Source organism: Mixophyes fleayi, chromosome 4 (genome assembly GCF_038048845.1).
Source record: "Mixophyes fleayi isolate aMixFle1 chromosome 4, aMixFle1.hap1, whole genome shotgun sequence".
Classification (NCBI taxonomy): domain Eukaryota; kingdom Metazoa; phylum Chordata; class Amphibia; order Anura; family Limnodynastidae; genus Mixophyes; species Mixophyes fleayi.
Window position 1 is genome coordinate 44,432,236 of NC_134405.1, and position 14,973 is coordinate 44,447,208.

At 38.6% G+C, this 14,973-nt stretch overlaps 1 protein-coding gene and 1 long non-coding RNA gene across 2 annotated transcripts in view; one reads left to right on the forward strand and one right to left on the reverse strand.

Annotated features, from left to right (window-relative positions):
- Positions 1–3,423, forward strand: part of LOC142151320 (uncharacterized) — a 179,915-nt gene extending 176,492 nt beyond the window's left edge. Inside the window, exon 3 of the long non-coding RNA XR_012691177.1 lies at positions 3,314–3,423. This is a non-coding gene — a long non-coding RNA (uncharacterized LOC142151320). The remainder of the gene's footprint in view (positions 1–3,313) is intronic.
- The window catches only part of LOC142151315 (intercellular adhesion molecule 1-like), a 44,562-nt gene that overhangs the window by 14,714 nt on the left and 14,875 nt on the right, over positions 1–14,973 (reverse strand). The window contains exons 2-7 of the mRNA XM_075206839.1: positions 13,902–14,168; positions 13,316–13,630; positions 9,428–9,715; positions 7,486–7,758; positions 4,673–4,912; positions 1,260–1,526 (exon numbers count right to left, since the gene is read on the reverse strand). Of these exons, the coding sequence (XP_075062940.1) occupies positions 1,260–1,526; positions 4,673–4,912; positions 7,486–7,758; positions 9,428–9,715; positions 13,316–13,630; positions 13,902–14,168 (1,650 nt within the window). The remainder of the gene's footprint in view (positions 1–1,259; positions 1,527–4,672; positions 4,913–7,485; positions 7,759–9,427; positions 9,716–13,315; positions 13,631–13,901; positions 14,169–14,973) is intronic.

Sequence of the window (14,973 nt, forward strand, 5' to 3'; positions counted from 1 at the left end):
TCTTGTTAGATGTCAGTGCCTTGTACCATTATACAGTTTATCTTCATCTACAAATGCTTTGTATCATAGTAATTATATGTCTTTTCTTTATAGGGTTACATGGAGCTCTACCTTGGTACCCTTATCGGAGATTAAACTTTACTCATTACTTAACCGGCCATTAAGTTACACACCCTTTTAAAAACATGTGCCAAGTGACTGATCCCCTTTAGTGGTCCGAGTGTGAGTGTATTGTTAAAAGAGAATCGGAAAGGGGATAAAAAAATCAACCCCTGGTGGACCTTGCCAAGATCAACACACCGAAGAGAGGACTCGAATCAGGTGGAGGTAGGAGGTAGGAGGAGAGATTACCCTAACCACTCTGGCCCAAAACAGAGCAATGAGACTCTATGTACATCAGTACATACAGCGCTTTGTATTATACATTAACTTAGTGGACTCCACCCAAGACTAAATTTTTTGTTTTCAATGGAGTTCTTTATATTGTTTACTGCTCTGCTCAGAATAAATCTGAATACGATAAAATCTAATCACTTGCGAACTGCGTTAAATCGGTCTTTATATCTGCTTACAAACGTTCATAGACAAATAGACATCTTGCTATGGGAAGGTGAGGGGGGGGGGGGTGATTGTTTGGCAGGAACATTAAACTGATATTTAAAGAAACGTGGATTAACATTAGTTGACACTGTTATGCACATTGTGGGGCAGTAACTGAGGTGCATGTTGAGCATAAAAGAAAATATCAGTAAATAACCTGGGGGTATATTTACTAAACTGCAGATTTGAAAAAAGTTGAGATGTTGCCTATAGCAACCAATCAGATTCTAGCTGTTTTGTAGAATGCAATAAATAAATGACAGCTAGAATCTGATTGGTTGCTATAGGCAACACCTCCACTTTTTCAAAGCCGTAGTTTAAGAAATATACTTCCTTGTCTACTTTAGCACAGTTCTAAAGCGCTCTGTGCAGCTCACAGTACAATATGGCTACGCATTTCATGGATCGGGGGGAGGGGGTGTAAAAAAACAACACAGAGGTATGTCTAAAAATGGACTTTCTCTTTAAGCAAGAAGAATGAGTGTATTGAAATAGATGCAGCCTTGTACGGTAGTGAATGCTCTCTCCTCAGCATATCTGTCCAAGAGCATTGCCTTCACAATCAGCATTTGCTATAAGGTATTTGTCAGACACCACTAGTTTAATATTTAGGGTATTCATCAAACACTGCATAGTCTAATATACATCATCGTGCTTACCGCCTACAATCACCACCTCCTGCTGTCTGCTTGAAGTTCCATGCCTGTTGGTGACCTGGCATGTGTATGTTCCGCTGTGGGAAACTGAAGCCATGTTGACAGTGATTGAGCTGTGACCCTGGGAGTAAGTCACATGGTCTTCTGTTGGGATGTTCCACCTGTACTCAGGAGCAGGCCACGCATCAGACTGACATGTTACGTTGAACAACTCTCCATTACTAATTGTCCTATCAGGTGAAAAGATCAGTGTTGGGGTCCCAGGTGGATCTGAGGAAAGAAAAAAATACAATCAATTATTTCTGAGAAAAAACTTTGGTACGGATCTATGGGGTAGTAAGAGGGGCTGTATAGATTAACAGCGGGGGTAGGCAGAGATGGCGCATTGATCATTTTAATAAGGAAAGATAAAAAATAGAAACAAGAAGAACAATTATTTGAATGTGAAATAATATGTTGTGATAATATAGGTATGTGGTCCTTTATCCAGATCCCGATATTCAGAGATTTCCAAGCACCAGAAATACATACAGACATGATCACTGAGTGCCGCCTACTACAGTCACTGTGAGGAGCACTGCTAAGCCGTTTAATCAGGGTGGGGACGCTGGAGGCAGTGTGGGGAAAGATAGGTCATTTTTAATGGTAAATTATTATATTTTAGGCATAGTACTCCATATATAGCAGAAACCTTTAATCCAGAAATTACCAAGTATTCCAGATAATAGATCCCACTTTTATAGTTAGTAACAGGAGGAAATATAGGGAGAGGGTATATGGAGTAATATAATAACATATTAAGATGATATTGTGCCCTCTCAGCCTTCTACACATATTAATCATTATGTTACTCACTGACACTTAGGTCCAAAAAGATTGGTCAGTCACTTCACATGAAAAGAATAAGTTAGCATTAGGCTTCCCCCAGAAAAGTTACGCAAATCCAATTTCGCCCCCTGGCACTGTCTCAGAAATAAATACATTTCCTATACCGAAATACAACACAATATAAAAAAATCAGTACATTTGCAATTGCATAAATTGGCGCCCTGCGCTATTAATTTAGGTAAATTTATACAATAAGTTATTTATTCCAAGCGCTATGGAATTTACTGGCACTATATAGATAAATGTTGATGATGTTGATGATTTATTAGTGAACCAGCCATACTGTGCTTTAATGAGTAAGGCCTGCTGTGTAAATCTGACAGACTTCTTGAGATAAGAAGCCTAAATATCTCATTGGAACCAAACAAATTTGAGTTTGGACTACCAGAAAATGCAATGGGCTAATTATCACCGGCTGACTGTACTAACTGGGCTCCATGTGACTCAATCACTGCAGCACTAAGGGACCAGATTCATACATATTTATTACCCCATGTATGTATGTATAATTCTGGGCACCTATACCTCCACCTATCCTTATTATAATTCATTGCTGAAGTATTAGCATCAGATATATGTAAAGATTATAAGGAGTAAAAGGAGGAGATATAGGGAGAGGTTATATGGAGTAATAGGAGTTATAGGGAGAGGTTATATGGAGTAATAGGAGGAGGTATAGGGAGAGGTTATATGGAGTAATAGGAGTTATAGGGAGAGGATATATGGAGTAATAGGAGGAGATATAGGGAGAGGTTATATGCAGTAATATGAGGAGGTATAGGGAGAGGATATATGGAGTAATAGGAGGAGATATAGGGAGAGGTTATATGGAGTAATAGGAGGAGTTATAGGGAGAGGTTATATGCAGTAATATGAGGAGGTATAGGGAGAGGATATATGGAGTAATAGGAGGAGATATAGGGAGAGGTTATATGTAGTAATAGGAGATATAGGGAGAGGTTATATGGAGTAATAGGAGGAGATATAGGGAGAGGTTATATGGAGTAATAGGAGGAGATATAGGGAGAGGTTATATGCAGTAATAGGAGGAGATATAGGGAGAGGTTATATGGAGTAATAGGAGGAGATATAGGGATAGGTTATATGTAGTAATAGAAGGAGTTATAGGGAGAGGATATATGGAGTAATAGGAGGAGATATAGGAAGAGGTTATATGGAGTAATAGGAGGAGTTATAGGAAGAGGTTATATGGAGTAATAGGAGGAGATATAGGGAGAGGTTATATGGAGTAATAGGAGGAGATATAGGGAGAAGTTATATGGAGTAATAGGAGGAGTTATAGGGAGAGGTTATATGGAGTAATAGGAGGAGATATAGGGAGAGGTTATATGGAGTAATAGGAGGAGATATAGGGAGAGGTTATATGGAGTAATAGGAGTTATAGGGAGAGGATATATGGAGTAATAGGAGGAGGTATAGGGAGAGGTTATATGCAGTAATATGAGGAGGTATAGGGAGAGGATATATGGAGTAATAGGAGGAGATATAGGGAGAGGTTATATGTAGTAATAGGAGATATAGGGAGAGGTTATATGGAGTAATAGGAGGAGATATAGGGAGAGGTTATATGGAGTAATAGGAGGAGATATAGGGAGAGGTTATATGCAGTAATAGGAGGAGATATAGGGAGAGGTTATATGGAGTAATAGGTAGAGGATATATAGAGTAATAGGAGGAGATATAGGAAGAGGTTATATGGAGTAATAGGAGGAGTTATAGGAAGAGGTTATATGGAGTAATAGGAGGAGATATAGGAAGAGGTTATATGGAGTAATAGGTAGAGGATATATAGAGTAATAGGAGGAGATATAGGGAGAGGTTATATGCAGTAATAGGAGGAGATATAGGGAGAGGTTATATGGAGTAATAGGAGGAGTTATAGGGAGAGGATATATGGAGTAATAGGAGGAGATATAGGAAGAGGTTATATGGAGTAATAGGAGGAGATATAGGGAGAGGTTATATGCAGTAATAGGAGGAGATATAGGGAGAGGTTATATGGAGTAATAGGAGGAGTTATAGGGAGAGGATATATGGAGTAATAGGAGGAGATATAGGAAGAGGTTATATGGAGTAATAGGAGGAGTTATAGGAAGAGGTTATATGGAGTAATAGGAGGAGATATAGGGAGAAGTTATATGGAGTAATAGGAGGAGTTATAGGGAGAGGTTATATGGAGTAATAGGAGGAGATATAGGGAGAGGTTATATGGAGTAATAGGAGGAGATATAGGGAGAGGTTATATGGAGTAATAGCAGGAGATATAGGGAGAGGTTATATGGAGTAATAGGAGGAGATATAGGGAGAGGTTATATGGAGTAATAGGCGGAGATATAAGGATAGTTTTTATGGAGTAATAGGAGGAGAACTAGAGAGCACTTATTGGCAGAGAAACAAGGTTATATCAACTACATACAGTGATGGGTAATGGAAGAAGAAGAATGTATTATGTTGACCAATAGAAAACATTTTACAGACTTAATACTAATAACATAAAATATACATACATTCCACTGTAATGTGGACATGTTTTCGAACTCTTCCTCTGCTGTTTGATGCTACACATAAGTAACCAGTGGACATGTTTCTTGCAACAGTGAAATTGTCAGGTGGTGCAGACCAAACCTCAGAACTGCAATTTAAGAAGGGTTTAGGGCTCCCATCAACCGTACAGGGAAATGTTGTTTTATGTCCTTCTACCAAAATGTTATCTTTTGGACACAAAACCTCAGTGAATTGTGGGACGTCTGAAAATAAAAAAAATCATATCAGACATTTACCTGTAAAATCATTGTTAAATAGTGTCATTACCTTACTAAAACAATAGCCCCCCTTAAATTGGGATCATTATAAATAATCATGTTGCTGATGGTGGTAAACAAACTCTTATTTGGTTAAACATGTTTTATTCTTAAAAAAATCCCCTATTACCCACTTAGTCTCATCTTAAAAATTATCCAGAGATATATCAGAGGCATCACTTGTCCCTTCATGGGTTCCAGTCGCCTGCCAAAGTGAATTGACCCCATCATGCAGCTATAAAACAAAGCTAAAGAATGATGGCGGAGGATGCTCTTATATATTTCAGAATTTTATATAAAGAAAAAGGTTTTACTTTATTCCACCAACAAGACACTTACAGAAGAACTTCAGGGCTCAGTTATCAAGGAGTAAAAGCTATTGACATTAAAATGGGTGTTTTCATTTTGCCTTATATATTAATGCGGTTAACCCTGCAATATCAGGGTAATAATAACATATAAAAACACTGATAAAGCTCTTTAAAATGAATGGGGCTATTGCAACACCTCCAAAAAATATATTATATTAGCTGTCCCTCACTGTGGCAGCTGAGTATGGTTTAGCTGGTAGGATTATAAAATATGGTTAAATTGAGGCGAAAACGAATTTACAGCTATAGTGTAAATAAGTATAAGTTTAATATAGTGGTACTTGTAAGTTCAATAATAGGATCCTTAATTTGTTAGAAGTTATAGTACAATACAGATTCTACGGGTCTCTGATGATGTTGCTGCTGCACCCTGATGAAGATCCCATTAACACGGATGGAAAGTTCACTTAGGTTTGCCATGACAACACCGCTGCCTGTTTGAATCAGCAATAGCATCACAAGAACAGTGCTGCATCCTCGGGGGGCGAGAGGAAGGTATAATTTGGCCCGAGGGCATATAAGCGCCCAGAATGTGGTTAAAAAGAAAAGTTAAGCCTTGCAAGGGTTAATATTACTAGGGCTGTTGGTTATAGTTAGACAGCCAATCAGAAATGGTTTACTGAGCTGGGGAGGTTTTATAAGGAGATGCATAGGCTGGTGTCTCTCTTTTGCCAGTGGAAATTTTCCCGCCCAACCAATCCCTTCATTTTGATTGGTTGAATTATTTGTTTTCTTTCAGAAGGCTGTTGGTGGCGGTAAAGCATGCCAATCAGCAGCCATAAACAACACATTCGTAATGAGGTGGAGCACTCTCCTGTAAAAGTTCATACTTAATAAAATTCTGCCTTAGGGAGTTATGGGGCACCGGCTTTTCGGACACGTCCCAGCTACTGAGCTAATGGAGAGTGGGGATCCGCTGCCTAAAAGTTTTGGAGATCATTGTGAATTGCCACAATTTTGGTGATGGAATAGCTGGTAGCTGATTGGCCGCGCTTTTTATTTTGCCACCACTTGAATTTATTTTCAATAACATTTTGTGACGTTTCATTCACCAAACAAGTGTGAAGTGTCTTTATCTGTTAGGTAAGATAACTCTTGATAGGGGCATTTAGGTAACAGTTAATGTTAAATCAAGCTTTAGGCGATTGTCATTTTCAAGCATTTTTTGTGAACAACATCACTGTGGAGGCAAAACATGTGCACACAGAGGCTGATGCAGACTTGGCGGCAAAATGGGAGCAAATTTCTGCCCACATGCAGAACTGTAAACATCTTGAGACGGGCAGAAAGGTGGCGTAGTGGTTAGCACTCCTGCCTTACAGCACTGGGGTCATGAGTTCAATTCCCAACCATGGCCTTATCTGTGAGGAGTTTGTATGTTCTCCCCGTGTTTGCGTGGGTTTCCTCCCACACTCCAAAAACATACTGGTAGGTTAATTGGCTGCTAACAAATTGACCCTTGTCTGTCTGTGTGTGTGTGTTAGGGAATTTAGACTGTAAGCCCCAATGGGGCAGGGACTGATGTGAGTGAGTTCTCTGTACAGCGCTGCGGAATTAGTGGCACTATATAAATAAATGGTGATGATGAGATGCATCCGTCTTTTTATCAGCAGCATATGCACCTGCTTTACCACAAGTCATCATCATCAGCGAATATTTCCAGCTGCTCTATAGCAGTTGCAAAAGATACGCCTCTTAACAAGCGTTTATGCGTCTTTCTGCAGGTTTGTACTCGGCCAACGTTAGAACGCTCCTCCGTTCCTCGCCCCACCTCTCTAGGGAGCAGGCGGCATAATTGCCAGAATCGTGCAAGTCTACATAGGCGGATATGTGTACGCTTGATTTCTGGGCATGTGCGGGGCGATCTTACACAAGATACGCTACGCAAAGTGGTGCACGTCCAGCGCGCATGTTTAGACTTTAGGATGGTGCGTTGAGGACCCTATCACAATTCTTCTATGGGGAGGAGACATTTCTACTTCCACCCCTGTCTATTCCCTCTGCTCCTATTTCCTTCTTAACCTCATCTCTCAACTCCTCCTATATCCTATAGCAGCACCCTAAATTGTGCATACGTTTGTCACGTTGTACCATGCAAGTAACAATTTCACAATCACCATGAATAGTTGTACATTACAAGTCACTTACAGTGTACAGCTATGGTCTCTGTACTAGTTTGTGATATATTAGGATTCTGTCCAAGAAATACTGTGCAGGTGACTGTAATTTTGGGTTCTCTACGGCTTACAGTGATGCTGTAACTGATGCTAGAACCGCAACTCTCCTCCTTCTTCTCTTTATTCACACTGATGGATGCACAATAATCGGCAGGATTGCTATTAGTTATATTGCAATCAACTGTCACGCTGTTGTTCAGGCCTACAATGTGGTTGGACAGACCGATGACCAATTCAGGAGCCTCTGAGAAAGATGACACACAAGAGTGAAATGAGTACAGATTAGAGCAAAAAGCTACTATCAATACATATGACTAAAATGGAAATTAAAAGGCTGCTACATCTACGAGTTGATGCAGCATAAAAAGACTAAAAAAAAGTAAGATGAAAAAAAAAAAAAAAAAAGTAAAATGAAAGTAAAAAATGTCTACATGCATAAATATACATTTAGTATACATTAATCAGTTCAATGCAATTAATATCTCTATGACCAAACTGTTTTTGCATATAGTTTTTCCAGGATATCTTTTGGTAATATAATGAAATAGATATATTTTTATTTTATGCCCAGTAGCTAGGGAAAAACAGATAAATATTTCTATAATTTTTCCCAGGGTTATTTTGATGTATTAAGAGCATTCCCAAAAAATGACCATGAAATATATTTGTCTACAGAGCTTCTCCTGAGTACAGTGTTCCCAAATATATATACATTTTGATAGTTATAGGCACAGTTACGGCACCAGACGGCTGTCAACATGATGACAATTCTAAACGCCAATCTTTGGCATGGTGCCACCAGCTGTGACATTTGTAATAGTGTTTTCAGACAAGATGAATTTGTTGTTTTATGTATGCCCTCCTCCAATTGTAAATTAGCACAACGGTTTTTTTTCTCGCTGGCTTTAAAGAAGCCTTTATATCACCCAGGCTGAGTTGTTTATTTTTCAGAGCCCTTTGATGCAAAACAGATTGGCTATGCTCTGTGCATTGATATTGTAGTTTCAACAGAGCAGTTCTGTGTAAGATCTATGGGCAACAGAAATGAACAAGTCTAACAAAAGCTATATAATGAAAAACACCTTTAGGAGGGCGTGCTCACACCAATTAATAAAAACTGCATCATGATTGAAAGCCGGGTAGGTTATTATACTCCATTTAAGCTAAGATTCGCTCCATACATTGCTGGTCAATAGATTTACAAACAGGAATTCTGTTGTGCATGGCAAATAAACAATGCCCCATGAATCACATATTTGTTCCCAAACCATTAAGAATGTATTGAAAAGAGCATTGATTTTTTTTAGGTTAATTAAAGTAATAGATACATTCTTGTATAAATTTGATATAAATCTGTTGTCTCTCAGACCATGGTAATGCTTTGACATTAGAAAAAAACCAACAACTTTTTATTGTATTTAATGGTAGTTGTAGATGTATAAGAAATGGGTTGGTGCAATATATCTCGGGAACGGACATTTCCAGACATAAGGCAACATGAAGGAAAACATATTCTGAGAGAACATAGCTATGCTGACCACCACAGTGAAATGTACAATGCTACAGTTCATGCTGGAACGCTTCAAATATATTATTTAACTTTATTTTAAGTGCCCTAATTGCTTGCACAAGGTGAGGTCAGCCACTTTGAGGAGAATGCGTCAGTTCATCAGGAACCACTGACAGTACTGACATATGAGGTACATGGTGGCTCATGCCTCAGTGTGGCCAGTGCTTCCTAGTGATGTTATAGGTTAGTGTCTTATGACACTAGAACTTGGTGAAATAATTGGCGTCATTACATAAAATGGCTGCCTCCAGTATGTGTGGACTACGTATAAAGGTGAATACCAGTAGCACATTTTTGGGCGGGAGAAGGACTATAATTTCGATATTGATTAACAAATACTTACCGTAAATGTTTATATACATAGTGTTGTTCCTGGATAATTCAGACAGCCTCGATATGCAAGTCACATTGTTCAGACCCAGATGATATGAAGAATTAGACAGTTTGTAGATGCCTCTAGTTTGACTATTTCCCGGAACACCGGGATACTTATCAAGGAGTTCGTCATTGATGAACATCTGTAAAGTGACATTTTCTGTGGGGAATCCATTGGAGACCAAACACTCAGCTAAGGGTGAGGTTTCAAATTCTATCCACTTATCCATTCTTATAAGGGGATCTTCTGGCAGAGCTGACAAAAAAAAAGGACATGTTAATGTGTACATAACATTTATACAAATATAATTATATACAGTAGTAGACGTAATTATTTTGAATCTTATATTTAAATCCCCTTCATGACCAAAGTTTCCTTCTCTCCCCCATTTTCATACCCATGACCAGATTTTGCATGTTGTAATGGGTCCGTATATAACAAGATGACCAAAAATACAAAAATAAGTAATTAGGGTAAATAGATAAAAGATCGCTTATAAAAGATTCTGGCCACTTTTAGATTTAAGCAAATATTGTGCTACCATTAATTTACCCAATGACATAGTTTTCTAATTCTCCTGAGTTTAGAGTTAGAGAATTTTATATATAATATTACACATTTGATGACAGTTCTCACGATAAGGTCCACCTGCGCATACGTGACATGTGGGTGGGAAAAGATAAATCATCAGCATCATCAACATTTATTTATATAGCGCCAGCAAATTCCGTAGCACTTTACAATTGGGAACAAACATTAATAAAACAATACTGGGTAATACATACACACAGGGAGGTAAGAGAACCCTGCTCGCAAGCTTACAATCTATAGGACAATGGGAGTTAGAAACACAAGGGCATGTGCTACATCATATTGCACACTGGACCAGCTAGAATGCAAAGGTAAAAGTACAGAGTGGGCTGTGTGTGTTGCAATGTTGGTCAGAGGGTTGTTGTCTTGTGTTAGCTGTGTAGAGGGTGGTAATAGGGGAGATTAAGATGGTGGTTGAGGAATATATTATAACCTTGTCTGAAGAGGTGGGTTTTCAGTGAACGCTTGAAGGTTTGAAGACTAGAGGAAAGTCTTACTGTGCGAAGGAGGGAATTCCACAAATTGGGTGCAGCCCGGAAAAAGTCCTCTAACCGGGAATGGGAGGATGTGATGAGAGTGGAAGAGAGACGCAGATCTTGTGCAGAATGGAGGTATCGAGTAGGGAGATATTTTGAGACAAGTGAGGAAATGTATGTCGGTGCATTTTTGTTGATGGCCTTATATGTTAGTAGAAGAATTTTATATTGGATTCGTTGAAATACAGGTAACCAATGTAGAGACTGACAGAGTGGCTCAGCAGAGGAATAACGGTTTGCAAGGAAAATCAATCTAGCCGCTGCATGCAAAATAGATTGTAGGGGTTCAAGTCTGACTTTGGTAAGACCAGTAAAGAGGGAATTGCAATAGTCGATGCGGGAGATGATGAGTGCTTTAATTAATGTTTTTGCGGTGTCTTGTGACAGATATGTGCGTATTCTGGAAATGTTCTTTAGGTGTATGTAACATGATTAAGATAAATCAACACAATACTACCTGGTTCATCTTAAACTGACTAAAACCTTCAAAAATCTGTCTCATAATTATTAAACACAAAATCCTTTTACCAGAGGAAGTCTATAGTCACTCTCTAACTCTCTGCCAAAATGCAGTCATAACTCAAATTAATTAGAACTAATGTAAACCAAACAACTCCTTAAATAGATGCAAAGTGAAAATCATTCCATTACTTTTTAAACCTTGTTCATTCCTGTCCAAACATCGGCTTCTTGCTGACATCACCGAAAAAGATGTGTGCGGGTATGTTAATCTGTTTTATAACCGATTTATTGCCCTATTGTGGGACCCATTAACTAGGATGTAAATATTTGTGTGGCAGTGTATTCTATTTTACCCACATAATCATTGGCAGAACCTACTAACTTCTTGCAGTAAGAATATCTCTGTCTGAGTTATGGGAGAGCACCTGGGGGGGGGGGGGGGATGTATTAGATTTGGCTTTGTGCGCAGTTGGAAACCTGCCACACACCGCATGCGGTTTTCAGCTCCAAACTGCAGGACTTAGCATGGGATGTGTAGAGAATTGAAAACTCCACAACCTAATGCAGTTTTGGTTGAACCTCAAGAAAAAAAAGGCTGATTTGGTAGACGTACCAAGATAAGTCAACCAGCATTCTGTCTGAGCTATCTGGCTTTACAGAACATAAGAGAAAGTACCATAGACATAAAATGTATGGGCGCAATCATTCAGTGATTAAGGGGGCAATATTTTTTTATAATTATCTTACGGAGCATTATTAATTTATTAGTATATTAAGGGGCAGAATTAATATATTAATAGGACAATAAAATATATAATTATATTATGGGGCCAAAAACTATTTATTTTTGACTGACTTGTTTTTTGGTTATGTGGATTTAAGAATATACTCCTTTCTGGAATAGAACAGAGAAATGGTATCACTTCCACTAAACATGTTTTAATTTTCTCACATATGCATAGGGAGCATATTTATGTAATAAATTAATTCCTTGGTGGATACATAATCCCTATATGTTCCTTATGAGACTTCTATATGTGACTGACACATGTTAGCTGGTTACTTCAAACTTACTAACATATATTATGAGCAGTATTGCTTTGATCCATTATGTTTCCCTTATAGAATATACACTAAACTTTGAATGACCCAAAAAAAATTTTCTTTCTGGCCAAATGAGCTAATCATTTAGGATCCTTGGTTCTAATAAAAATAGGTTGATTGCTGTTATGTGATAACAGCGCATTTCTGAGTAAATAAGCAGATTAAGGTGAGAGAAAGCAGGCCTCTGAATAGCTATTACCATCATGAAGCTACATTAACCCCTTGTTTGCTTACACACACTGATTTGCTGTAAACTATTTGGCTAAACTCCATTGTGATATTAGGAGAGTTCAATGCAACAGTAACATATTGTTTTAAGAATTATCCTGATTAGGCTGTAATCATGGCAACAGTTATTACATTAATATGTGGACAGCACAGTGGCCTAGTGGTTAGCACTTCTGCCTCACAGCACTTGAGTTCAATTCCCAACCATGGCCTTATCTGTGTGGAGTTTGTATGTTCTCCCTGTGTTTATGTGGGTTTCCTCCAGGTGCTCCGGTTTCCTCCCACACTCCAAAAAACATACTGGTAGGTTAATTGGCTGCTATCAAAAATTGACCCTAGTCTCTCTCTCTCTCTCTCTCTCTCTCTCTCTCTGTGTGTATGTATGATAGGGAATTTAGACTGTAAGCTCCAATGGGGCAGGAAACTGATGTGAATGAGTTCTCTGTACAGCGCTGCGGAATTAGTGGCGCTCTATAAATAAATGGTGATGACGATGATGGATGGACCATTGCACAAACATGTGGGTCAGGATTCATGGGAAAGTAACATAGGTCAGTCCCGAGGGATGTAGAGCTGATTGTTTCAGGAGATCAGGAAATAAAAATGGGTTCTCAGCTGTTGGTTTACTCAATGAATTTATAGATCAGTTGTGTCAATATCATGACATCATCATCATCTATCTATATAGTGCCAGCAAATTCCGTAGCGCTTTACAATGGGGACCAAACACAGCAATAAAACTACACTGGGTAATACAGACGGAGAGGTAAGAGGGCCCTGCTCGCAAGATTACCATCTATGGGATATTATGTCATGGTTTTTTTTCTGAAAGACAAAAAAAATGTGACCTATATTTTACTGACTCACCCTCAAGACCCAGGAGAAGATGGTAACATTAGACAATAAAAATCCAGATGTATCACAACTAACTCACCATATGTCCTCACACTGATGCTGGACGACTGTACTGTGGTGTTGGGGAGTGATCCGAGGAGTAAGGTCGCCTGACAGGTGAACATTTGCAGGTTGTCACCACGACTAGCTGTGAATTCATAGGTCTCTTTCACAGTCACTTTACCCTTTCTATGATCTTCTTTATACGCTTTGCTATGGATCACCTCCCCTCCGCGGGTCACAGATATATTAAGATATCTGACAGGAGCCACATCATGAACAATGCAGGTGATGTTGTGTTGTTTGTCCTCCTCTAGCTCCCCCTGCAGGTCTATTGTGACATGACTTGGCAGAACTGCAATAACATAAAATGTAAATAATTATTATACACATTTTTTTATGACAACCTAGATTACTATATGACAAATGTAAATTATTTTCAGATAACAACTCTGGACATGAAAAAATAATGTGTAATGTAGAGTTGACTTGTGTACGTCACAAAACAGAGACCAACTGATCCTTAAAGGATACGTTCACCTTTGTGGATTTTGTTTTATATTTAAATGTAAATGTAAAAGGCCCAAAGGGGGGTGCTTCAGAAATATATATTGTGAGGAACGTACCGTAAGCCATGAGTGTGATCGCGGAGTCCTTCAATTTTTCAGGTAATTTATAGACACAAGATGCATTTGATTGCTCAAAGTCGTCGACTAGGACTTGGGCTGACTTCCAGTTGGTCCCATTTTGGGGATTGCTCCTAGTTAATCTTGTTTTCAAGATAGCGTTGGGACAGGTATAAGAGCAGTTTAACAGAAAGAAGTCCCCTAAAGGTACAAACACCTCTGAGTCTGCACTCAAAATGTTCACCTCACACTCTTCCTGGGACCTTCCTGCAAAACAAAACAGAAAATGATTTTTTTTTTCTTCTTGAATTGGAAAAAGAGATTTTTTTTTTTATATACATTCTGATTATAGGCTCATGCATGTCTGCACATATAGGCATTACGTCATCTCTCCATCAGAATGTCTTAGGAGTCTGCAGAAGAATCCGAGATGACTACAACAAGTCACCTCATACATTGTGAAAGTTCTCTGGCATTTGTGCAGCACGTTCCTCACAGACTAAACTGTGAGACAGGAAGCCAAAACCAAGTGACAGAACAAGAAGAACAATAGATAATACTCGCAACAGTGTTTTGGAGGAATTGTAACTTAAGATATAAAACCAGGTGACTAGATAGGAGATTGTAAGGCAAAAGAAAATAAGCTCCAGCATTAATATTTTAATGTATAAAGGTTCTATTTAATAAGCAAGGAAAAGCCCTATCTCCGACTTCCCTTATGTGTCAAAGACTACCGTCATGCTTTCACCGGTGGTAGCATTTTTTTCAAATTTGGTCCTTCTGCAAAAATATATATTTTTTTTACAAGTGAAACTGAAAGACTAAAGGGTATATTTACTAAACTGCAGGTTTGAAAAAGTGGAGATGTTGCCTATAGCAACCAATCAGATTCTAGTTATCTTTTATTTAGCACATTCTACAAATGATAACTAGAATCTGATTGGTTGCTATAGGCAACATCCCCACTTTTTCAAACCCGCAGTTTAGTAAATCTAGGCCTAAGTGAGGTCTTCCAGGTCTACTGAACATGTGTGAACCGGATAGCCATGAGTAGATCCAAGACTGACCCGGT